Raw genomic sequence first — 25520 nt, forward strand, 5'->3', positions numbered from 1 at the left:
TGCCTAGTTCCAAGCCTACCCATTGCTGTCTCAGAAGTCCTGACTGATGACTGCCATCCCTGTCCAAGCATCAGAACCACCTGGAGGGTCTTAATTCCCTCTTCAAGTCAGTATGCAGTATTCTAAACCCAGCTAAATAAAATCTCAAGTTTAAGTGTGGATACAAACATATACTACGCTTAAATAGCATAATATGTAGCTATATCGAAGTCCACTGGAGTCTTAAAGGATAAATTTCCATTCCTCCTTCTAGGCCTTTTAGGCTTTAATCCTCCTACCCCATTCTCCAGAAGTGCTTAACTTAAACTGAAGTCTTCTGGGTCTGGAGTGGAGGGTAGGATGTACTAATCATGTCTCCAGGCTTCTGAAATATTGTTTCCTCTAGTTAAAAGTGGTTAACTGAACTTTATTTTTTATTTTTTTTTCAGAGGTCTGATCAAGCATCCTTTTTTCATTGAAGATACATAGTGGTGTTAGTTCCCCATGTTCACCAAAAGGTAGAAGGTAGAATCATTGGATGTACATATAGACTCGAGAGTTGGAATATCCCTTCCAGCTATGAGATCTTGGGTAAGTAACTTAGCTTCTGAATGTCTTATCTTCCTTCCTTAAAATGTGATAATGAGAACTATCTGGTCACTCTGGTTACAGGACTGAAAAGGTTAACAGATGAATACAGAATAGAGTGCCTTGTCCCCACCCCATTTTAAGCCAAGTGCTTGACACCTGTTGGTCATCAGATTTAACATTCTGTTATCTTCTTTCCTTTCCATCTCCAACTACACCTCCTTCTATTAGGTCAAAATTTTAGTTTTTTTTTTTTCAATCTAACTGAAGGGGAAGCTTTAGGGCTAGCATGAGATCATTGATATGATTGATCATTCAGTCCCTACTGAAAGATCAAGGTATGCAGTCAAGATTAGAGCATACTCAATGGTTATGGGACAGAATTAAACTAACAGATTCCATACAGAAAGGATTCAATGTTTTTGACTCCATCACCACAGTGGTCCAAGGATAATAATCACTTAAATTTTTAATAGGGAGTACCAGAGCATATGGAAAAGAATTGTTTAGGAATCAAATAATCAGACCTAGTAACTGGGTAAGGACTACAGGGATCAAAGTATATATAATCAGTTTTTTCACACTTGTGAACACCCAGTTCAGAGAAATCAATCAGAAACATCAGGGATTTCTATAAGTATTCATCTCAAATCCAAAAACAAAGAAAGAAAGAAAGAAAGAAAGAAAGAAAGAAAGAAAGAAAGAAAGAAAGGAAGAAAAAAAGAAAGAAAGAAAGAAAGAAAGAAAGGAAGGAAGGAAGGAAGGAAGAAAGAAAGAAAGAAAGAAAGAAAGAAAGAGAGAGAGAGAGAAAAAGAAAAAAAAGAAAGATAAACATATTTACTCACGGGGTTCTTTTTATCTTTTTATTTTTGGTTTTGTTTCTAATTTATTACAGTTAAAATTATTATAATGGGGCTAATACTTTTTTATAGCCTGATCCTTTATACTAAGACATAAAAAAGAATATTCTAAATATACTTGATTTGGACACTTTTTAAACACTAAGTTTGAACCTGCTTACACAAAGCTTTTGTACATAAAATAATCTTTCCTAAGTCTTGCTTACTTAATTTTTAGTGTTCTAAGAATTGTAAGGAAACCTTGGAGAGGAGCCTTCATTTTTTTCAGATGACTTGTCTTTACAAATTTTTAATATAAAAAGAGCACATTTTTCAGCATCCATGTGCTGCTTTGTGCCCATGTGACTGAGCACATGTAGCGCCCAAGTACATGTGGTGCCTGCATCTCCCTCTTGAGATGTGTACTGCTCCCTCTGCCTTTGGAGAAGTCCCATTCTCTCTTTTTAAAATTGTTATTATTTTTATTTAATCACCGTGAGATACAGTTACAAAGCTTTTTTTCATGTTTGAGTTTAAGTCATACAATGATTGAACACCCATCCCTCCACCAGTGTACGTTTTCCACCACTAATGTTCTCTGTATCCCTCCTGCCACCCACCCCCATCTCACCCCATCCCCTTCCTCTATAATATACAATTTCCTTCTTACTCTCCTCTACTTTGGGGCATTATGGTTTGCAATGCAGATACTGAAAGGCCATTATCTTTGGCCCTTTATCTACTTTCAGCACACATCTGCCATCCCGAGCGATTCCTCCAACCATCATTGACTTAGTGATCCCTTCTCTATCCCTGCCTGCTTTACTCTTGAGCACATTACTCTCTCCCTTTGCTCTCCCTCCTTCCCCCTCCTAAAATCTGCAAATAAAATTTGTTTTTACTTCAAAGGAGCACATTTCTATATATAAAACTATATAAATAGTTTTATCTTATGTCAACTGTGAATCTAGGAATCTCTGTTATAGGATCACGGTCACAGTCACGGTCCTCCCGTTGTTCATCGATTTGCTCAAGCGAGCCCAGTAACATCTCCATCATGAGACTTGTTGTTACTGTGTTTGGCATATTGAATACGTCACGGGTAGCTTGCCAGGCTCTGCCGTGCGGGCGAGATACTCTCGGTAGCTTGCTGGGCTCTATTATAGGAATGTGATTCAAAGTTAGTTTCACTTTTGCATCAAAATGTTAACTTAGGAATACAATAGGACTAACATAATTTTTCTATTTTCTTCCATTTTACCATAAAACACCAAACAAAAGAAGCAATTTTCAACTAACTTCAATTAAACTCTTCAACTGATATGCATTAAATATTTATTGAAAAATCTACCTGTTTCAGGCACTATGCATTACTTATTTACAACATGGAAAAAATTGATAATTTGTAACATTGAGCAGTCTAAAAAAACAGGCACACATAATCAGATGACTATCAGGCATGCCACATGGAAGAAGAGAATAAGGAGAGAAATATGTGGATATTATGTAAAACTCAAGGGAACATAAACAGAGCTTAGCATGCTCCAGAAGACTTCTCTGTGGAGGAAAGAAGGAATACAGAACCTGGAGGCAGAGAACGAAGGTACAATCAAAAGAAACCAGAAAGGAAAAGGTGAGGAATTTAGAGTGAAAAAGTTTAGAATGAAAGAGAACGACTCTAACAAGAAAGCATGGGTGAGGTCATGTTGGCCCATAGAGGATATGATCATTACCCAGTGCAATATTTTGCCTCATGTTATATGAAAGCATCTTTATAAATGACACACGCACAAAAACCACTGATAAATTTTAAAAAATTTGTCCAAGGTGAAGCTCAAGCTTCTATTTATAAGAAAACCACTGGCAAAAGATTTAATTTCCTTGAATTTTACATTATATCCACATAGTTCTCTCCTTTTTCTTTCCTTATATGTGGCATGCCTGGTAGTCATCTGATTATGTACTCCTGTTTTTTTAGACTTTTTAATTTTACAGATTATCTATTTTTTCCATGCCGCCAGTAAGTAATGCATACTGCAAGACACAGGGTAGATTTTTCAATCAATATTTAACACATATCAGTTGAAGAGTTTAATTAAAGTTAGTTGCAAATTGCAGTCTGCCTCTGACTTATTTCACATGACTCTAATGAGAACAACCCTTTCGACTTTGAATACAGAATTGAGATTAGGAAGTGGGTGCAGAAGGGGATGTTGGGTAGAAAGAGTCGACTAGTAGTCCAGAACTTCACACTGGGATAGTGTTATGTCTTGGTAGCAGAGGAATGTTTGTTTTATAATCTATAAGTATTACTATAACTACATGACAACAATAACAAGGGAAGATGTGCAGCCTATTTTGTGGGCAGGAAAATGTTGAATAAAACAAACAAAAAAAAGTAGAAAAAACATACATCCCCTTCTTCCTTATGATAATTTCTATTTTTCTAATATTTTCTCCCTTAAGCAGTAAAAACCATGAAAAAAAAAGACAGCAAAACTTCTCAGAAAACATCATAGCCACTAACCTGCTTTGTGAAGGTAATGCAATGGACAGAAGACCATATTAATGAATGAAAAAAAAACACAAAGTAAGCAAAAAGTTTTTAGGCAGAAACTAATAGAGCAGAGTTGGGCATGAGTGTGCAAGTGGTGTGCTAGAGGGGCATGAGTGTGTGCATAGTAGTGACCTGTTCCTGCCAGCAAATGTCTCTGCAAAGTCTCTGGCTAGTTCACAATCCAGACCTGCACAAGTTTGGGATGTGAACCATGTAAGCAAGGAGTGCTGGCTCAGCCAGTATAAGAGGAGAGCTTCAGGAGCAGATAGAGGGCTGGCAGGGTGGCAAGCACTTCACATTTACTCCCAATTAATATTCACAGTTTGCTTCTTCATAAGTCAAATGGGGATCTGTTTTATTCACTTTGCCAAAGATAGGATCTTCTGGATTTAAAACCCGCATCCCCCTAGACACCAGACCCATCTTGGGCATGCATCACTGACTCGGCTGATTCTAAGATCAGTGTGAAGGACTGTGGTACTGGACCTGGCAACTTTGGGTTCTCCTCACTGACCTGCCAACTATTTGCTATGTGTTTTTTAGAAACAAATACATTTCTTAACTAGCCACCCTATTTCCTACTTGTTTTGTAGCAAACTTAGAACAAGCAGTCTCAGAAGCAACTTCCAACACTTCTAGGTAGAATCTAACTAGAAGGTGGTCAATATTTCCCTCTGAGAGTGAACTACAGAGACTGAACTCTTAAGCCTCTTCTTAAAAATACCAGCCTTCTAAAACTGCTCACTTCAGTCATTGAAAAACATTAGTCACAGAATTCCCACAGTCCCTCAGAACATAGTCTTGTAGAGCGTTGTTTTATTTATTTGCAGAGATAGGATTAGTTCTTGGAAGATTTCCTTCTAACTACTAAACACAGAGCAAGCAGTTATAGCAAATACCCACATTTGTTTCAAAACAACAGCTGTTGCTCTGAAACCAAGTTAACACTTTATTTATCATAAAATGTTTCACGTTCCTTAACAGTACAAAATCAATCAATGCTCTATTGATGCTAATAAAAGTCTTGACCAGCACGGGCTTGGAATACCGAATGTGAATACTATGATAGCACTTTATTAAAGAAGTCAATCCTTTCCTTGAAGGGATTTTATTTTTATTTTTATTTTATTTTTTTATTTTAAAATTTTCATATTATTTTGGGCACTGTGATTTACAATACTGTTGATGGTGGGATTCCATGTGTACAACATTCCAGTATCACACTGTCTATCAGACTGTTTAGTGTCACCTGCTCCCGCCATGCAGGCTTCCTATTAAAGACTGGTTTTCAGATTGTGTTACTTTTGGGCATTTGTTATTTTCATACTACATTTCTTTATATCACAGATCTGAGGGAAATATCAGTATTTAACTAGCCACCCTATTTCCTACTTGTTCCTTTCCTGGCTAACTCTACTCAGCATAATACGCTTCAGATCCAAACACATACAAGCAAATTGCATGATTTCATGTTTTCTTAACGAATATTATTTGAGTAGTATTTGAGGGCTAGACTGATAGTACAGTGGATAGGGAGCTTGCATTGCATATCATTAACCTGGGTTCAGAAGGGATTACTTTTAAAAGTGACTATGATTTTATTGCTATGCTCCCAAACTCATGTATAAAAAGTAAAAAAAAAAAAACATATTGAGTTACCACACACCAGACTAAAAAGTAATTCTTCTATAATTACTGTAAATTTTCTTTTTAAATCATATGTTACTATCTAAATGAATCATGACTGCCCCTTCAAAGGGAGTAAGAAAGGAATTGTGAAAATACATGTAGCTCACTACCAATCATGATCTTTGAATTGAGAGACCTAAGCACTCTGAGTTTCTCTGACTTTGAAATGGAAACAATAAATCCCACCTGGGGTATTGTTCAAGACCCACGGACAAATACATACAAAGCATGCAGGTTACTACAGAGATTACACATATTAGCAGTTCTCTACATATCTTCCCATAAATCCATTTACTTTGATATCTGAAATATTAGTAAATGTATTTTGATAGAAATGATTTTTTATTGGAGAGTTTGTTTGCATGAGGCAATAGGTAATATAGGTAAGTAAGCCTGATAAACAAAATTAATAAATAAGGGAACACAGAACAACAATGAGGTATTACCTCATACCAGTGAGACTGTACACACACACCCACACCCCCCCAAAAAAGAAAAAGGGAAAAAACAACCAATCAGTGTTAGCAGGATGTGAGGGACAAAGGAACCTCCATCCACTGCTTGGGAATGCCAGGTGGTTCAAGCATTTTAGAAAATTTAAAGGATGCTCCTGAAAATACTAGAAATTGAGCTTTTGTGTAACCTATAAATTCTACTTCTGGGCATCTACTCCAAAGGCTCAAAAACTCTGTTCCAAAAAAAGACTTTTACACTACTATGTTCATTGCAACACTATTCACAATAGCCAAGATTTGGAAACAACCTAAAGGTCCAAGAACAGATGACTGGATAAAGGAACTATGGTACATATACACAATAGAATACAATTCAGCTATAAAAATAAAAGATATAGTCATGCAATTTGACACTACATGGATGGAACATGCTGAGTGAAGTCAGTCAGAAGAAGAGAGACAAACACAAAAAGCTAAAAGCAACAGAATCTAAGAACAGATCTATGAAACAGCTTTACTATGTTATGTTTACCATGACAATGAGATGGGGGGGACAGAAGCAGACAGGTCTGGCCCGGCCTGGGTGGAAATTCCGAGACCGTGATGGAGGGAAATGGATGAGCTGATGGAGGCTATGGTGTGGGCGTTATATTCATGAAACCCTATCACAAGCAGTATTATAACATTGTAAATCACAGTGAATAAAGCTTAAAAATAATATTTTTTAAAAAAATCTAGGCACAAAGGAAGAATAAATAAAGATATAGATAAACAAACTTTAAACATTGTGGTCAAACCCCCAGTATTGATATATTCACTAGGCTTAATTACTCCTATCATATAGTACTTTTGTCTATCATTCATGTGTTAACATTTAATATATAAGAAAAAAGACCACCTAAAATGTGATCACTGGGGGTGAGAGCAAGAATACAGTAGTAGTACATCCTCAGCACCCTATATAGTTCCCTGAGTACCACTAAGAGTGATCCCTGAGCACAGAGCCAGGTGTAAGCCCTAAGTACTGTCAAGAGTGACTTCTCAAAACACAAAAACAAACAACAGAAAGAACAAAAATCTGTTATCACTTTTTAGGGAAACAATAGTGGTTAGCCTGAGTAAGAAAAATATCAGAAAACATCAAATTGCTGTAATGCAAAGGTTAGATCTCAGCTCATACCTTACTCAACAAACAGCATTAGATCGAGATTTTCATTACCCTCTCTGACAAGAAATGTGTGCCACACAGCACTCCACTTGATCTTACAGCTTCCCAAACTGCCTGATTTCGCTTCCTGACATGCTGTCAATGGAACATCTTCAGATTCAGTCCTAGAATGAATCCTCTTTCTCTCTAAATTCACTTCCCTTATCTCATCTTGTCTGGCCACATTCTTCACTTGGGGTTGATTCAGTGACCCCCACAAATATAGTCCCTTCCCAGTCCACCACCATTAACTCCAGACTCTGACTCCAAATCTTCCTTGACACCTCCATCAGGCATGCTTAACTTAAAATCTCCTCAAACTACTGATGCTTCCTCTTTAAAAGCACCTCTGTCCCAGTCTTCCACATCTCTAATAATAGAAGCTTCATCCCTCCAGTTGCTAAGGACAAAATGAAATGGGCATCATTGACTCTTCTCCTTTTCTCACACTCAGCACCCAACCCATTAGCAAATCCGGTCAGCTGTTCCTTCCAAATACAACCAGATAAAGTGAACTTCAGCAATAGGGTAATGCCACCTCCCTCCAGATATACATAAGGAACTTTCAGGGGAGGCTGAAAAGGACTTTTATTCCTGTGACAGTAATAAAGCCACCATTCACAGAAGCAGTGGAGACCACACGAGGACTCTGGACTTCCATCTCAACAAAATAAAAATGAACTCTCTCCTGCTCTGATAAGAGGTGTCCAAGTGGAGAGCTAGTGGATAGTTAAGAATCTGACTACCACTCAATGACATGGAGGTTCCCCACTATGCAGTTTCACCATGTCACTGGAAGCCATACTTGAAGCTACAGTGATTCACTCCTGCTTTTTCTGAGAGATGGTAGCAGTAAAGCATAAGCAGAAGTGCCCTTAGTGCCTGAGTGTGCCTAGAAGTGCTCCTTTTAGTGTCAACACAACATCAGTAAGAAATCTAGAATTCTGATTTTATGAAGGCAAAACTCATGCCTTCTACAGAGACAGTTCATAGTCAACAAATGGAAGACCCAAAGCTTCATCTGATCTTAAAAAATAAGTAGAACATAGAAAGAAGAAGAACTAAAAGGAAGTTCTAGACAAGTAATATAATATCCCAAAACTCAATGGACCATCTGAACGATAAAAGGAATGGAGAGAACAAGTATATTCAAAACATGGTAGATAAACCAATATGGAATGGGAGTCTAAATAAAATCAAGTAACCGATAGAAGACCAGAAAGAGAACTAAGATGACAGATACAAAAGTACTTGCACCAGAGGCCTGCACAGTTCTCATATATGATATCCAGAGTATAATCCATAAAAGAAAAACTTCCATAATCTGAACCTATCAAAATGCACATTTTTTCATTCTATGAAAAATATTATTGAGGTGATGAAGATAAGATATGTATAGTGAGGAAATACTTACAAGTCATAAAACCTCACATCTCGAAGTTTTAAAGATCTTAACTCAGTAATATTAATAATTCAACAAAAATATGTTGATAGTTAAATGGTGATATGGTGATAACAAATTTGCTTTATACTATTTTCTTCATTCTTAAAAATTTTAAGTTTTTTCTATAAGACTGGAGAGATTGTCTAAGCATTAAAGCACTTGCCTGCATGAGACTTGATGACCTGGATTTGATTGCCAGCATGGCATATGGTCCCCCAAGTTACCAGAAGCGATCCCTGAGCATAGAACCAGGAATAAACCTTGATTTATGCCAGTTGTGACCCACCAAAACTTCATCATAAAATACCGTCAGGCTTTCAGATACCCCAAAATTGCTGCTGTGCCTTTGGCCAGACCCAAAAACTTGGGGCAAAGTTTACCAAGAAAGTAAACGGCCAAAAGTTAGGTATGTGGGAGACACACCCACAAACCACCTCCAGCTCAGCTATATAATTGGAGGAATGGCCTCTCTGGTTCCTGATCGAACTGCTTAATGGCCATGATCCAAGGAAAGCAATGGATTCTAGGGCTAGTATTTTAATATATATATATATATATATATATATATATATATATATATATATATATAGAAGATGGGCTGGAGCGATAGCACAGCAGTAGGGCGTTTGCCTTGCACGCAGCCAACATGACCGACCCAAGTTCGATTCCTCTGCCCCTCTCGGAGAGCCTGGCAAGCTACTGAGAGTATCTAGCCCGCACGGCAGAGCCTGGCAAGCTCCCCGTGACGTATTCGATATGCCAAACACAGTAACAACAAAGTCTCCAAGGGAGACGTTACTGGGCCCGCTCAAGCAAATCGATGATCAACGGGAGGGCCTTTACTTTACTTTATATAGAAGATTGGGTATGGTGTTCATTTGATAGGTTTTACTATTGTTGTTAAATAGTTTTAAGAGGATCATGCCAGAATTTGACATATTTTCAATACCTATTATCCTTGTCTTAGGCATCTAGAATTGAGTAAATTTCCTCCTGGGGCTCACAGATTCCACCCTAGTCTTTCTATAGTACATAAATAAAGTAACAATCAGAGAGATTATTTTACAGGTGCACCAGATAATTACCCTTCCTCTCATCTGATAGAGTATAAAACCAGTGAGTCCTTCTATTAGCTGTTCTTCCCCTCGCCCTCTACTGTGGATCATCTCTCCACTTCTTTCTTCACTCAGTCTTCTCCCACTGCCACTGTTTCTTTTCTATTCTTTCAACCATGACTCAAGCTGCAAATTTTATCTTCCTGAGAGTGAGAATGGATAACTGAGAAGAATGAATGTCTGAAGCACCTGAAACAGTCCAGTGTTTCAGACACCTGGACCAATTTAATTTGCATTTTCTTCCAACAGAAGACTTCAAGCTCCTATCAAAAGTTGTCATGTAGTTGGGGCTATGGTGCCGCCAGCAGGTCAATCTGTGCAGGCGAGTGCATCAGCAGTCTTATGGCACCGTCAGGCTTTCAGATACCCCAAAATTGCTGCTGTGCCTTTGGCCAGACTCAAAAACTTGGGGCAAAGTTTACCAAGAAAGTAAACGGCCAAAAGTTAGGTATGTGGGAGACACACCCACAAACCACCTCCAGCTCAGCTATATAATTGGAGGAATGGCCTCTCTGGTTCCTGATCGAACTGCTTAATGGCCATGATCCAAGAGACTCAGAAACAAATCTCGGAACCCAAAGGCTTTTGGTAGAAATGCGTCCTGTTCCTGCGGTAGGTTATTGGGGCTGGGCCACTCCAGGTGGAAATAGGTTTCGTGCCTTGGCCTGTTCTTCTTGGCGGCCTGGTGACCGTCATACTCCAGAGGCCACTGGACAGTCAGGTTTGGGCCTGCAGTGATGAGACACGCGGGGACTCACCAGATGGAAGTGGAACTGGCCCTTTCCTCCCCATCCCAGGGAGACCTCGAGTCGCCACCTACAAACGGCCTCTCTGGCTCCTGATCGAGCTGATTAATGGTCATGATCCAAGAAACTCAGAAACAAATCTTAAAACCCAGCAGCCTTTGGCAGAAATGCATCTGGACCGCATTCACGGCCATGGCTCCAGAGGCAAAAGGACTTAATCCAGAGCCCTGCAGCTTGCAGCAGAAAAGTGAATGGACCATGCGTTAAACTACGGCACCATGCCTCCCCGGGAGGGAAGGGGTGTTGTTCCCTTCCACCTTTCTCTCCCTGGCAGCAAGGTGGCCACTGCCTCAGAGCTTATTGGAAAACCATATAAGCCAGAGGTGACGGGGCAACTGCAGTCTCATTGGATGGGGGACGGTACCGGCTTGTCCTTCATGCCCTACCGAGATCACAAGTTGCCTCCCACAAGTGGTTCTCCGGCATGTCCGTGGCTCCAGAGGCAAAAGGACTTAATCCAGAGCCTGGCAGCTTGTGGAAGAAAAATGAATGGACCATGCGTTAAAAACGAAGGCGCCATGCCTCCGCAGGAGAGAAAGGGTGTTGCTCCCTTCCGCCTTTCTCCCCACCAACAGCAAGGTGGCTGTCGCCTCAGAGCTTATTGGAAAGCCAGGTATGAATCGGCGGTGACAGGGTAACTGCAGTCTCATGGGAAGGGGGGTGGTACCGGCTCATCCTTCATGCCCTACCGAGGTCATGAGTTGCCCCCCATGAGCGGTTCTCTGGCACAGACATGGCTCCAGAGGCAAAAGGACTTAGTCCAGAGCCCAGCAGCTTGCAAAAGAAAAGTAAATGGACCATGCGTTAAACTAAGGTGCCATGCCTCCCCAGGAGGGAAAGGGTGTTTCTCCCTTCTGCCTTTTCCCCCCCTGGCAGCAAGGTGGCCACCTCCCCAGAGCTTTTTGGAAAGCCAGGTATGAGCCGGCAGTGATGGGGCAACTGCAGTCTCATGGGAAGGGAAGTCTCATCCTTCACGCCCTACCGAGGTCACGAGTTGTCCCCCATGAGTGGCTCTCCAGTACCGCCATGGCTCCAGAGGCAAAAGGACTTAATCCAGAGCTTGGCAGCTTGCGGCAGAAAAGTGAATGGACCATACGTTAAACTATGGCGCCATGCCTCCCCGGGAGGGAAAGGGTGTTGCTCCCTTCCGCCTTTTCTCCCCCACCCCCAGCAACAAGGTGGCCGCCACCTCAGAGCTTATAGGAAAGCCAGGTATGGGCAGGCTTTGAGTTACCCTGCACAAGTGGTTCTCCGACACAGCCATAACACCAGACACACAGAAACCAATCTCTAAATTATCTGACTCTTTGCAGAAATCCAAAATTGCGTGGCCGCAATAGCGGCTGCACAACATTATATGATTCTCGTAACCAGCTATATAAAACAAAATAGTTCACAATGCCTTTTAGCAATTCTGATTGTTGGGGGGAAATTCTAAACAATAGTGGTGCATCTTTTGTCGAAATAATGAATGGAATCAATGTAGAGAAGAGTTAAGTAGAAATCATTTGCCTCACAGGCATTTGGAGAGGTGGGAGAGGAGGTATACTGAGGTTTTGGGTGGTAAAAAATGAGTACTAGTGAAGGGAAAGGTGTTTGATCATTGTATGACCGAGATTTAAATCTGAAAGCTTAGTAACTTTTCCCACAGTGATTCAATAAATAAATATAAAAAAATGTGAGTACTGGTGAAGGGAAAGGTGTTAGATCATTGTATGACCAAGACTTAAATCTGAAATCTTAGTAACTTTTCCCACAGTGATTCAATAAATATACATAAGACGAAAAATAAAGAAATAAAACTATGAAAAAAAAAGTAAGGTGGAGTTCATGCCCAATTCAATCAGCTAATCAGTGGCTGAATAAATAGCAATAATCCTACATTAAAAAAAGTTTTCATGTAGAAAACACTTACAAGAAGCTATAACAATTAGATACAAGGCTGACATTCAGGTTTGAATATTATGAAGGAAAGAAGGTAGAAAGAATCTAACTATAGTTTATGTCTCTTTGACCGGCACTAGAGCTGAATGAGATAGGAAGCTGGAATATAGGTCTGAAGAAGAATGTGAGCCCTGAAATAGGACTATTTGGGGGGAATGCTTAGAATGTGACTGTAGTTCTCATATTACAGATATGATTTTGTGCCAAGTCATTACAAAACATCAGGCAATGCATAGAGACATTTTCTATCATCATTGCTCATGAGTGCTCTTCTCACCTGCTTGGAAGAGTTCAGGATGCTGCTAACTATACTCAAATGCACAGAACAGTTCTACAAAGAAGATCTGACCTTAATATTAATACTGCTAAGGTTCAAAAATTCTGGTCTAGAGTACCTGGAAGTTTCCTGTTCTTTGAAGATTTCTGAGAGTGACTGGCATTTTCCACAAAAATCAACAGAAGACTCCTAATGTCTGGTACCTGCCCTATGTGGAGGGAAGTTAAGTTTTGCTATTGTAAAAACAAACAAATAACAACAAAAAGCTACAATCTTATTTACAAAAAGCAATCATGGAGATCGTAGGAGTCTCCTACCCTATGCCTGACTGTCTCCACCAGGGCCCAACAGCTGAAGACCACAGAGGCCCAGCCAAGGCCATGCTGGGAGCACTCTCCACACACTTGGATGAGCCTCACGCATAAAAGAACTGACAGAGGAACCCAGGTGTGTGGGACCCGGGGCTGAGATCTCCAAGCCTGCACAGTTTGCGACTGGACCTGCCAGTAACTAGACAGTTACACCCACCAACTACCGTGTAACTCCAACAACGGCCAGGATCCAGAGATCATCACACTCAGCTCCTGGGAGAGAACAAGACAGTGTCTCCTACCCTATGCCTGACTGTCTCCACCAGGGCCCAACAGCTGAAGACCACCGAGGCCCAGCCAAGGCCATGCTGGGAGCACTCTCCACACACTTGGATGAGCCTCACGCATAAAAGAACTGACAGAGGAACCCAGGTGTGTGGGACCCGGGGCTGAGATCTCCAAGCCTGCACAGTTTGGGACTGGACCTGCCAGTAACTAGACAGTTACACCCACCAACTGCCGTGTAACTCCAACAACGGCCAGGATCCAGAGATCATCACACTCAGCTCCCGGATGATAAGATGACATCTTATCATCTCATTCCTAATTTGGTCAAACTGGCAGACTACCAAATGTAACATGCCCACACGGCAGAGTCTGGCAAACTCCCCGTGGTATACCCAATATGCCAAATACCAGTAACAATGATGGGTCTCATTCTCCTAACCCTGAAAAAGCCTTGAATATGGCACTTTAAAAAAAAAAATCTCAGGGCTAGGACGAAGAAGACGTTACTGGCACCTGCTCGAGGCAATCGACGAACAACAGGGTGGTCGTGATCGTGATTGTGAATCATGGAGATTATCAGAAGCCTTTTTTACCTGTAAAAAAGTGCCTGTAAAAGTCCTGAGATGCCCAAAAATAAATAGTAGGGAGAACAACCTATGACCCTCTGTGGATATAATCTGAGAGCTGCTTTGAGTTTGGATTCTGCAGCTATAAAACCAGCTGATCCATCAGGCACTGTCCATGAGGAAGTTCTGTAAATAGCCCCTTAGGTCCACCTGAGTGCAAGAGAGCTTGGCTAGGTCTTCCAAGGAAAAGACAGCTGACATTGAGACCTGCAACCAAGCTCTGCAATAAGAAACAAGAACTTCAGCTATGCTTAGTGTATAGTAAGAAATTAAGTAAATTCTAAAGTATTTCCAAATATCTAGGTGTTTATTGAAAACAAAACTATATTATATTCACTAACTAAATTGTGTGCTACTTTTCTCCCCCTATCTTAAACAGAGAAAAGGCTTAAAATTATTTAATATACTTAAAATAGCATCCATAATTTTCTCATATGAACATCTCCAAATACGAATACCAAAATACCAAAATATCAGTAAATAAAGTTAGGATAGCCCAGCCTAACTGATTTGGAAGGGGAAAGGGCCAAGGTCCAGAAGCCCAACTAGATTAGATACTTACAAAGTACTGATGTGTTTTCTTGGTTGTTAACATTTTTATGAACTCAAATTCCCCTGTTGTTTAAAACAGTTCAATACAGTGTATTCATGTTTATACTTTATTTTGTTCTGTATAGTAAGAAAAAATGTGCGCGTGCACAATTATTTTGGTAAAGACTTTGTACTCTAGCTAATGCTGTGCTATTTTGGTTGCTATTCCAAGTACAAGTGTGAGTCAGTTGCAAAGGTATTAGTTCCTTCATTGCCCACATGCCACAATAAGCCTTAACATTCCCATCTCTCTGTTCCTCTGCCCTTTTCTGAGGATCACTGCTTCTTAATTTCCCCACTGGGAGTAAAGAAGGGAAGGGAATCTAGGATTGGGCGTGGCTCTCAGCAGGGTTGGCCAGCAGCAAAATATGCAGGAAAAGAGACTGGCTCCCTGAGGGACAGGAGAGCACTGTCAAGGGGACAAAGGTAGGACAGAGAGAATGGACAGTGAGCAGGAGAGGGATGCAAAGTAGCTCTGAGGCCTAAGCCAATTGGCAGGGTATGTGAATTTAAGTTTATAAGTAGATACCTCAAAATAGAGGACTGCCTTTATGATCCTCTAAAGTAGGGTCATTGACTGGAGAAGTTCCTAAAGGTTCTAGGAATCTTCACATGAACTGTTTATAATCTGGTTTCCTATTCTCCCTCTCCTGCTCACTCATTCTGCTTTAGTCCTTAAGGACCTCAGCCTCCTCCACACCTTCCCTCCTGCTGGTCCTTTGACAACACACCAGTCTCTCATTCAGACTCCTGCTCTTCGTCCATTGTAATATGCTTTTTTCTTTCTTCTTTCTCCCCTAACCATATTTCACTGCCTTTATTATAATTATTTTTTAAAGATGAAATATTCAAGGGTTTATGCATTTTCCTTGTGTGCAGTCAATGCTTGTTTATTCCTCAGCACCACATATGGTACCATGAGCACCACCAGAAGTGATATCTGGCATCAAAGGCAGAAGAAAGCTCTGAACACTGCCCAGTGAGGCCCCAGAAACAACAGCAATAATAAAACATGTATGTAATAATAATTTTTTAAAAAACCACCTAGTCAATTCCTCCTTAGCGTCCATTGTGCTCATTAGCATTATTCAGGGAAGATTGGTTTACACATCAAGCAATTGCTGAATTATTTCAAACTGGTCTTCCACCATAAACCCAAATTTTGTATCTTAGTACAGTGGGTAGGGCTTTTGCCTTGCACACAGCCGACCCGGATTCGATTCCTCTGTCCCTCTCAGAGAGCCCAGCAATCTACTCAGAGTCTCCCGCCTGCACAGCAGAGCCTGGCAAGCTCTCCATGGCATATTTGATATGCCAAAAACAGTAACAACTCTCACAATGGAGATGTTACTGGTGCCCGCTCACAGTTGCAATCAAAATGAAAAGGACATCATCCACTTCAAAACATGCCCTCTTGTTTTGACACTCATGTTTCTGTCTTCAATCAAATTTTCTTAGTTAGGTTTATTCACAGTTTAGTTCCAGTTGGAAAGCAATTTGGTTCTAGAGCACAATAACAGAAAAAACCTATTCCTTTATTTGTGAGCAGGAGAGAGAGAGCAGGAAACCAGATTATCTGATGGTGTCTGAGGGACCATAGGCAGTGTCAAAGATTAAACCCAAATTAGCCTATGTAAGAGCACATACAGAAACATTAGCTCCTGTATTATCACTTGGGCCCTACAAGTCATTTCTAGCCATTAACCCTTTCTCATTTCTGCTGTTCAGTCTTTTTAAAATATGATCAACATATGAAAAAGATTACTCTTTTAGCTAGATCCTTCTAACTTCTTCCCAAATCTTCTTCCTTCTCTTTCACTGTACTACACCTTCAAGACTCTGTGCTACTCTTACTGTAGTTAAGTAACCAAGAATTCCGAGTTCAGCACAACAGAGGTAACTTAACACTTCTGATGATGTGGACAAGAACAGAAAGTTACTGGAGAATTCTAGGGACACTTGTGCTCTTCTGAAGAAGATTATGAAGGTGAATGTCACCCACTGCGCATGATGAGAGAAATTGTTGAAAGGAATCCCAACTTAGAATGCTTCACCATGACAACTGCTACAGATGTGGTAGGAGAAAATTAGCCTTGTTTTTTCAAACTATGATTTGTTCTCTATTCCCTACAGCACGAGATACTGTACACTAAAGTTAGTTTGTAAAAAAAAAAATTAAGAGAGGAGGGATCGGAAAGAAAGAAACAGTATTTGAGTAGGTGAAATAGCCCATGCAAAGGTCCTGAGGCAGTAAGATCAAGAGTCTTAAGAACTCAAAGAAAGTCATATATATATATATATATATATATATATATATATATATATTTTTTTTTTTTTTTTGCCTTTCAGGTCACACCTGGAGATGCACAGGGGTTACTCCTGGTTCTTGCACTCAGTAAATACTCCTGGTGGTGCTCAGGGGACCATATGGGATGCTGGGAATCGAACTCGAGTCTGCCGCATGCAAAGCAAACGCCCTACCCACTGTGCTATCTCTCCAGCCCCAAGAACTCAAAGAAAGTCTTAGTGGCAAAACTGCCTATGATTGCTTCAACTCATCCATAGAAGATAAAGTGGTTCAATATGATATATTTAATAAAGATAGTCACGAAATTTAAGTTTGAAAATGTTTTCATTTCATTTCATTTCATCATCCTGTTAATCTTCAATTGCCTCGAGCAGGCCCCAGTAACGTCTCTTTCATCCTAGCCCTGAGATTATATTCACGGCTCTTTAGGAGAATGAGACCCATCATTGTTACTGGTATTTGGCATATTTGGTACGCCACGGGGAGTTTGCCAGACTCTGCCCTGTGGGCAGGCTACATTCGATAGCCTGCAAGTTTTTTTTTATGACATCTTATGAAAATGTTTTACTTGGAGAAAAAAATTAAATATAGTTGATTACTCAAAATACTGTTTGTATTGTCATCTTAAGCACATATTTAAATGTCTACTGGCTATTAAGAACTATGCCAAGTTCTGAGGTCATAACTTTGAGCAAGTTGCATACCATGCCTTTAGGTAATTTCAATTTTAAAAAATAATGAAAGGTGTTAAATGAACAATTATAATTAAGTATAATAAGTGCTTTAATAGAAGTAAGATCATAGGCTATGGAGACATAGAGGAAAAATGATTGATTCATTCAGGTGTTGAATTATCTTGAAAATTAGCTTATGTTCAGTACATCATTGTCACACTATACCAAATGAACTGTGATGAATTTAAGCCTGAAACAAGCCAGAAAACATAAATTCATACTAGATCCTAAAAGTAGTGAAATCGTTTCATGTATTTCAATAAATACACAAGACTACCGACCGGGTTCAATTCCTCCGCCCCTCTCGGAGAGCCTGGCAAGCTACCAAGAGTATCTCACCCACACGGCAAATCCTGGAAAGCTACTCGTGACATACTCAATATGCCAAACACAATAACAGCAAGTCTCAAAATGGAGACCTTACTGGGCCCACTCAAGCAAATCGATGAACAACGGGATAACAGTGACAGTGACCTCAGAAACAGTTCTAAAATTTAAGTTGCCATCTCTAAACATGGAAGATCATTCAAATAACTAGAACTGAACATTTAAAAAAGTTTTTAAATATAATCTTGAGATATTTTAAAGTTAAAGGAAAAACACAATTATGCCCAATACTATACATGGGTCAGAATCAGATCAACTAGTAGAAAAACTAACACGCTTAATTTGTTCTTTTGCTTAAGTCCAATAAAAAAAAACACTGACACATAACAAAATTTTATATAATTTAATATTAAGCACTAACATTAATTCCTTTTCTTTATTGACTACACCTGTCAGTGCTCATGGGATCATTGCTGGGGTAATGCTTAAGGGTCACTCCCTGTAGTGCCTTTAGAACAAACCAGGGTCAAGGACTGAACCTGGAGTGTCTACATACAAAGTGTGCCTGAGTCATCTCCCCAGATGACAGTTAAATGAGTCATTTAATTCACGGTCATTTCTAAGGTTACCAGTAAAAAATTCAAAACTAATGCAAAATTAATGATCAGATAAATAAAAGTATGGCTCTAGTGGGGTATTCATCTCATTATTATAAAAATAAAAATTAAATCAATAACATCACGCTCCTACATTAGTCTTTCCAGATATATCATATACTACCATATTTAATTTTAATATTTGCTAATAAAATCATAAGTGTGATTATAAAAAATCAAGAGACAACAAAGACATTTTTTCAATATTTTTTCAGGCCAAGATATAGCTATTAGAGTTTTATAAACAATATTTTAAGTGTTCTCAAGATGAGTTGGTGAGTGTATTATACCTAATAATTATAAATATATTTGAGTTCAAATAGTGGATCTGGGGTCCAATAATGATTATGTGGCATAAGGGACTAAAATAAAACACACTTTAGATTAGATAGACTCCTTTTGATGAGATCTATGCCCTTCTCTTGGATTTTAAAAAAAGAGAGAAAAATGAATAACTCAAATATAATTATGATTTTATTAGCCAATACTAAAACTAAGGCTTAAAATTCCCTGGGATAGAGTACATACAATATGTCTATCATCTCAGGACCTCAGCGTGTGAATAATACTGATACTAATTATGTATGCATATGCTATTTCTAGTAAACCAACTTATATAGACTTCTAATAGACTTCATTCATTCATTCATTCATTATTAAAAACAAGAAGAAAAGATTCCATTTTCCCTGATGATTTTGTTTATCAGTTTGTCACATTTTTCCTATGTCTTAACTTATTTTGTCAGCAATAGGGCCAGCATCATCCATGATGCAAGAGACTTTGACAAATATGAATAGAAAACCACCAGCAATTTTTAAATAAAAAGCACATACTGCACACTTTTTCAAAACCCAAAGCCAGTTCTGTTTGTTTGTGGGGCCACACTTAGCAGTGCTCAGGTCTTACTCCCATCTCTGTACTCAGGGATCACTTCTGATGGGGTTCAGGCACCGTATATGGTGCTGGGGATGGAACCCAGATTTCTGCATGCAAGGAAGTGCCTAAAATCCTGCACTATCCTCCAACCCCAAACTCTCTTTTATTTATTTATTTATTTATTTATTTATTTAATATTTACAAATTTGTTCACAATAATTTATTGCATTCAATATTTCCACACCAGTGCCACCATCATTACATCTTTCCACCACCACTATTTTGAATTCTACCACCACCACCCAAGCCTGCCCCAAAGGCAGATGCTAAATAATTTATTTTGTATTGCTTGTTATGAAAATCTGCCAAAGACACTTCTTTTGAACATAAACATCCTCATGTTTAAACACAGAAACATGTCTATGTGCCAGTTCCCTAGTTTCCCCCTCAAATCTCTCATTCTCTCCATAAAATGTCAAGTAAGTGACAACGCATAAGCATATGTTATATCCTTTGACAAACCAAAAAAAGACTATGAAAATGTATTCTTGCAGAAAGATGGGAAAATAGATAAATGATGTAAAGTTTAATTAAGTTGCATAATAGTTAATTTTACATCTCAATTTGGTTGCACTATATTACCCAGTTTATTGGTCTAGTATTAGTCTTAATGCTTCTTGAAAGGTATCTACTGCATGTGATTAGTGTTGACAGACTGTCCACTATAAGTAAGGCAGAATGCAGAGGATCTCCTCTGAGATCACAACATGAAATTCTATCCAGGTTTCCTGACTTAAGTCTCCACATTAACTATCTTTTTTATGTGACATTAACTCTTTCAACAAAATAAAACATGTATTCACTCTTACATTTATTCAAATAAATTGTGTGTTTACACTAAAGGACAGAAAATCTCATTTGCTAATGAACAAATCATATGTGGAAATTATCTGAAGGATCAAAATAGTTTTTGGTAACATCTTAGTCATGTAGACAAACCATGAAGCTAATTATAGCTAATACTCCCATGCATAAAAACAAACTTAAAATGGCATTTGAACATGAGTCAATCTGTTACAGAGTAAGACATTTAACATTTTTAACATAGGTGTAAAAATCAAACCTCCCATAACACTGAGCTCTTATGTTACTAATTTCTGGAAATTTTTTTATCTGATTCAAAAAGATGTCATTTATACAAATGAACTTTGATCACATCTTAAAGCAATTCTCTGGATAATCTTAACTTTATCTAGAATATTATGTTATTATAATTGAAAAAATAACTCTGTATTCAACATAAATTAAGTCTGTAACAATCCATAGGTTTATGGATTTTATAAACATGTAAATAAAAATTCTATGGAACTAGTTGAAAATAAAAATTGACACACTAGACTGACAAAATACATATTATAAAACCAGATTTAAGAGTCAGAGAGATGGTTCTGTTTGTAAGGTGTCTGCCTTGCATGTAGTTGATGTGGGTTCTATCCCCAGGACCACCTACATGATTCTCTGAGTACCACGAGAAGTGCTCCCTGAGCAAGGAGACAGAGAAAGCCCTGAGCACTATTGGGTGTAGCTCCAAACAAAGCAAACAAACAAAAAACTAGATTTATTACTTTCAGTTGAAACTTAGTCCACGTGCTTCTTTTATAGTGAATAGTATGACAACGCAAAAGAGCAGAGATCATCATGACTCCCAGTTAAGGACAATACTCATATAAGGTGTCAAAGACAACCAAGTTGAGTCACTTTGTAGAAATTGGATAACTTATATGCAACAACAACAAAAGTATTAATCAAGGCACATTATTATATTTTCAACATGTAAGACTATATTTTCAACATGTAAGATTAGTTTTTAGATCAGTTAATCCTTAAGAAGTAGTTATTTTCAATGAAAATCAGCATTTTCATACCTAGTAACATTTCTTAAAAATGATATTTAGGGGCCAGAGATTAAGTTCAGAGACCTGATGTGCAGCCCTAGTATACATGTGACCCAGCTCAGTGCCTGGCACCATGGAGCCCTGGTGTGCATGGTCCTGGAGGTTCTTCAAGTACCACCAGGCTTGCTGATGGTTCAGGATGGTCTTCTGGTTCCCTGAGCACTGCTAGAAAACAGCCCTCCCTAAATGGTCTTTATAAATGACAACATATTACAATGACTTTACTTTTAATTTTTGTTTGAAGGGAAAGAACACACCCAGCAGTGCTCAGTAGACTTTCCTGGGCCCACACGGTAAAGCCTGGCAAGCTCCCCATGACGTATTTGATATGCCAAACACAGTAACAACAAGTCTCACAATGGTACTGTGCCCGCTCAAGCAAATTGATGAACAACGAGAGGACAGAGACAGTGACAGTGACAATACTCAGATTGCCCCACAGCAGTGCTCAGGGGAACCACATGTAGTACTGGGACATAAATCAGGGATGTAACCTATTTTGTCTCAAGCAAGAAAGGTTGCTTTACCTCCTGTATCAACTCTCTGGTGTCTAGGCTTTACTTTAAGACTTTTAGACTACTTTTCAATATTTACATATTCTATTAGAAAGTAAATAGTGCATTAGAAATGGTATCTAGTTCATTGATAGATAGAAAATTAATAAGAAAAAATATTTTGTCCATAAAATACCTGTGGTAGACATTCTTCATAAAACAATTTTCCACTAAAGCAAAGTTACTTACTGAGTGCAGAGTCATAGGAGGTGGAATTGTGTTCTCCTCTCATGAAAGGATATGGAGACAGGTAAGCATGGGTACAGTTCTTTGTCTGAGGCTGATTGGCTAGAAAGGAAATCAAATTTGTTATTGAGAAGCTGAGTATAGATCCTAGAAGAAAACTGAAACAGGATCAACATCATGCACAGCCAAAAGAAAACTGCAGGCTCAATGAATGAATTCATAAAATTGTTGCATGAAGGATAAGACTTCCTAAAATAAAGTTACTGAGAGAACAGTAAATTCTCCAAAACATCCAAGTCATTGTACAGTTCATTATAGATAATCCCTTTAATGTCACCTTAAAATGGAAGACACCACATTTCACTTATTTTCAGAAACTTCTTCAGTTCCTGACCTGATATTTAGAAAGTATTATAAAAATAATTATTTACAAATGTTATGAATTTAGATTGTCTTTTTGATGAGTTACAATTGATATAAACTTTTATACATAATTTTTAGGAAAGGGGTGCTAATGATATATTTTACAAGTTACTAACTTGAAAACATTTTTAGCATTTAAGTCACAAAAATAATGCTGCTGTTTGACTACTTAAAGATTTATAATATTTCCTTTAAGAAAGAATAAAATATTCTCCTGAATTCTAAGTTCATGACAAAATCTCTCTTGTACAATATGACATTTTACTTTGACATATTTCAAATAATTTTATTGGCAGATTGTATACTTATTTATCTAACCCAAATGACTATAAAATGTTCAGTCTAGTATTCCTCTCAAAATGCCATTTTATCATTCTTATGTCCCTTTTACACTTGTCAACTTGCTATCACCTTGTTTACATCTGTGATCTATACACACCGGATTTACCACAAGAGTATTTAATAAGGATCCACAGAAATAAGTTTTAGGGGAATAAACAGTTTTTTTGGTGAACACAACAAGATAACCAATTGTTTTAAGTGAATTGATTCTCAATGATTTGTACAATATAGGAAATATAGTTGAAAGAATGCCTCATATTTTTAAACACTCCATTACCAAAAAGAGAACTTCAAAATGTCTGCAGAAGAATAAAAACATCAAAAAAGAAAGGCACTTATTGATATTGTTCACAAACTTGGGTAAGGCCTGAATAAAACAAGCTTTCATCTACCACTAGTAATTAAGTTTTATTACAAAAAAGATGTTGGCTTTGAAGTCATGAATACAAAATAATGCACCTTTATGATTTTTAAATTGATATTTCAACAACTTCTAGCTAAACATTAAAATATACCTATCATAAATAAAATATTTTAGGTAATATCTGTTTGCTAGGACTGTTATATTTTAAATATGTGGAAGGAAAATGTAGTTTGCTATAAATATTCAGACTTCTTTATATTAAAATAATTATTCAAATAGCCATTTCTGCTTAGAGAGAAGAAATTATTCATGAATTTTCTAAAGATTTCCTATTATTTCCATAATTAAGAATGTATTTCTATTTTGTAAGTAACATGTACTAAATAAATTATTTTTATTTTAAAGACAAAGGGTAAGTTTCACTTACTGTACCAGAACTTCCAGATATTAGAATTATTTTCTTCTACAATCCCATGAAACCAACATCTCCAGAAGAATCCTTCATGATGGAAAGTTATATTCTCTATCTGCATGAAACAGGAATGAAGTAACTTTTCATCAGCACAGGAAGATAATTTAAATTATAACATCCAGAATACTTTTTAAATAATATACATTATTTCTAGTAATAATGATCAGTAGCTTTCTAGATATCTTTTTTAATGAAGAAATAAAGATTCCACAACTTTTCTCTGCTTTCAATAGTAGGCATACAGCTATTCTTGTTATCAATTACATAAATATTTTGAAGAAACGCACATTCTGTTCACCTGAACACCGTCCCACTTCAGTTGCAAGAAGCCAATAGTCCGATCCAAAGGCCACCAAAAAGAGTAAAACCCCCAAAGCACCAAAAAGAGCCCCAAAGAAGATGGCAACATTCAGTCTCATTCTCAAGTCACTATTTCCCTGTATATAATATTAAAAAGAAATAAAAAATGGCAGACACCTAGCTTCTTAATGCAAAAAAGTATTATATATATATGTATATGTATATATATATAAAATTAAAGGATTTGATTAGGCAAAATCTTTTTGAGAAACCACTCCTACACTCCTAGGTCTTGTTTTGCTGGCTTCTTGCTAACGCCCAGACAGTGAGTTTGTATTCCCTTTGCTCTCTGCTGGGGGAACTCCAGCTCAACAGCTGAAAATGGTCTGCTATTTTAGGATACTGATTGAAGAACTGTCTGCCTCCCCTGGGGATCAAAAAATAGCTGACCTTCCCCTGACTATAGAGAGGAGTATCATGATCTGGTTAGAATGATAATTATTGCTATTGGATAATTCATAGAAGTGGAAAGAGGATGGAATGGCATGAAATCATTGTCACATTCAGATGAGTGCTCACATAATCAGGATGGGACTGGAGAGATAGTTCCAATAATATATCATATTTCTATCAAGCCCAAACCCTGAGTTCAATACCTACGACCACACATTCACTCTGAACCCCACAAGGCCAGCACCAAACCTTAAAACCCAAATGGCTGAGCCATTGTCAAAAGTGGTCTCTATTCACAAAGAAAATGTCCTGTCTCAAAAACTACCAAAAATATAAAAATTAATTTACACACTAAATATATTTTAAAAACAGTACTTTCTAAATAAGCTCTCAGACTTTGTGGACAGTTTTCCAAATAACCATCCTAAAGAATGTTGATTTTTGACTCTAAAAACTAGAGTCAAAAATATATTGTTTTTCTGGATTACAATAAAAGAATCTCTGTATGTTTTCTTTTTCTTTCTTCATTTTAAATATCCACCTTCTATTTGAAAATCATTCCATTCACCAGTTAGCAAAAAGATATCTATTTTATTCATGTCTCTTCTCTTTACTACTTGTGTATTTTCTCTTCATATCTGAATATGCCAGAAAGTATTTTTAAGAATTTATAATATTTCTATAAGAGCAATGTTTTAAGACTTGTATTATCACTACAATTGCTTTTATGTTCTGTAAAGTAGCATTTGTACCATGCGTTTTAAAGAATCATCTAAAATCTACCTACTTCCTTTATTGTTTCTTTTTGTTTAACATCATTTAGATCTCTAGGTCAGAATTCGGTTAAAGCACA

At 37.9% G+C, this 25520-nt stretch overlaps 1 protein-coding gene across 1 annotated transcript in view; it reads right to left on the reverse strand.

The window, feature by feature from the left end:
- The window catches only part of TMEM182 (transmembrane protein 182), a 78098-nt gene extending 53622 nt beyond the window's left edge, over nt 1–24476 (reverse strand). Inside the window, exons 1-3 of the mRNA XM_056125109.1 lie at nt 24202–24476; nt 23870–23969; nt 22317–22415 (exon numbers count right to left, since the gene is read on the reverse strand). Of these exons, the coding sequence (XP_055981084.1) occupies nt 22317–22415; nt 23870–23969; nt 24202–24333 (331 nt within the window). The 5' untranslated portion in view covers nt 24334–24476. The remainder of the gene's footprint in view (nt 1–22316; nt 22416–23869; nt 23970–24201) is intronic.
- Nucleotides 24477–25520: the final 1044 nt, after the last annotated feature.

The sequence above is a fragment of the Sorex fumeus genome, unplaced genomic scaffold (genome assembly GCF_029834395.1).
Source record: "Sorex fumeus unplaced genomic scaffold, SorFum_2.1 ptg000006l, whole genome shotgun sequence".
NCBI lineage: Eukaryota > Metazoa > Chordata > Mammalia > Eulipotyphla > Soricidae > Sorex > Sorex fumeus.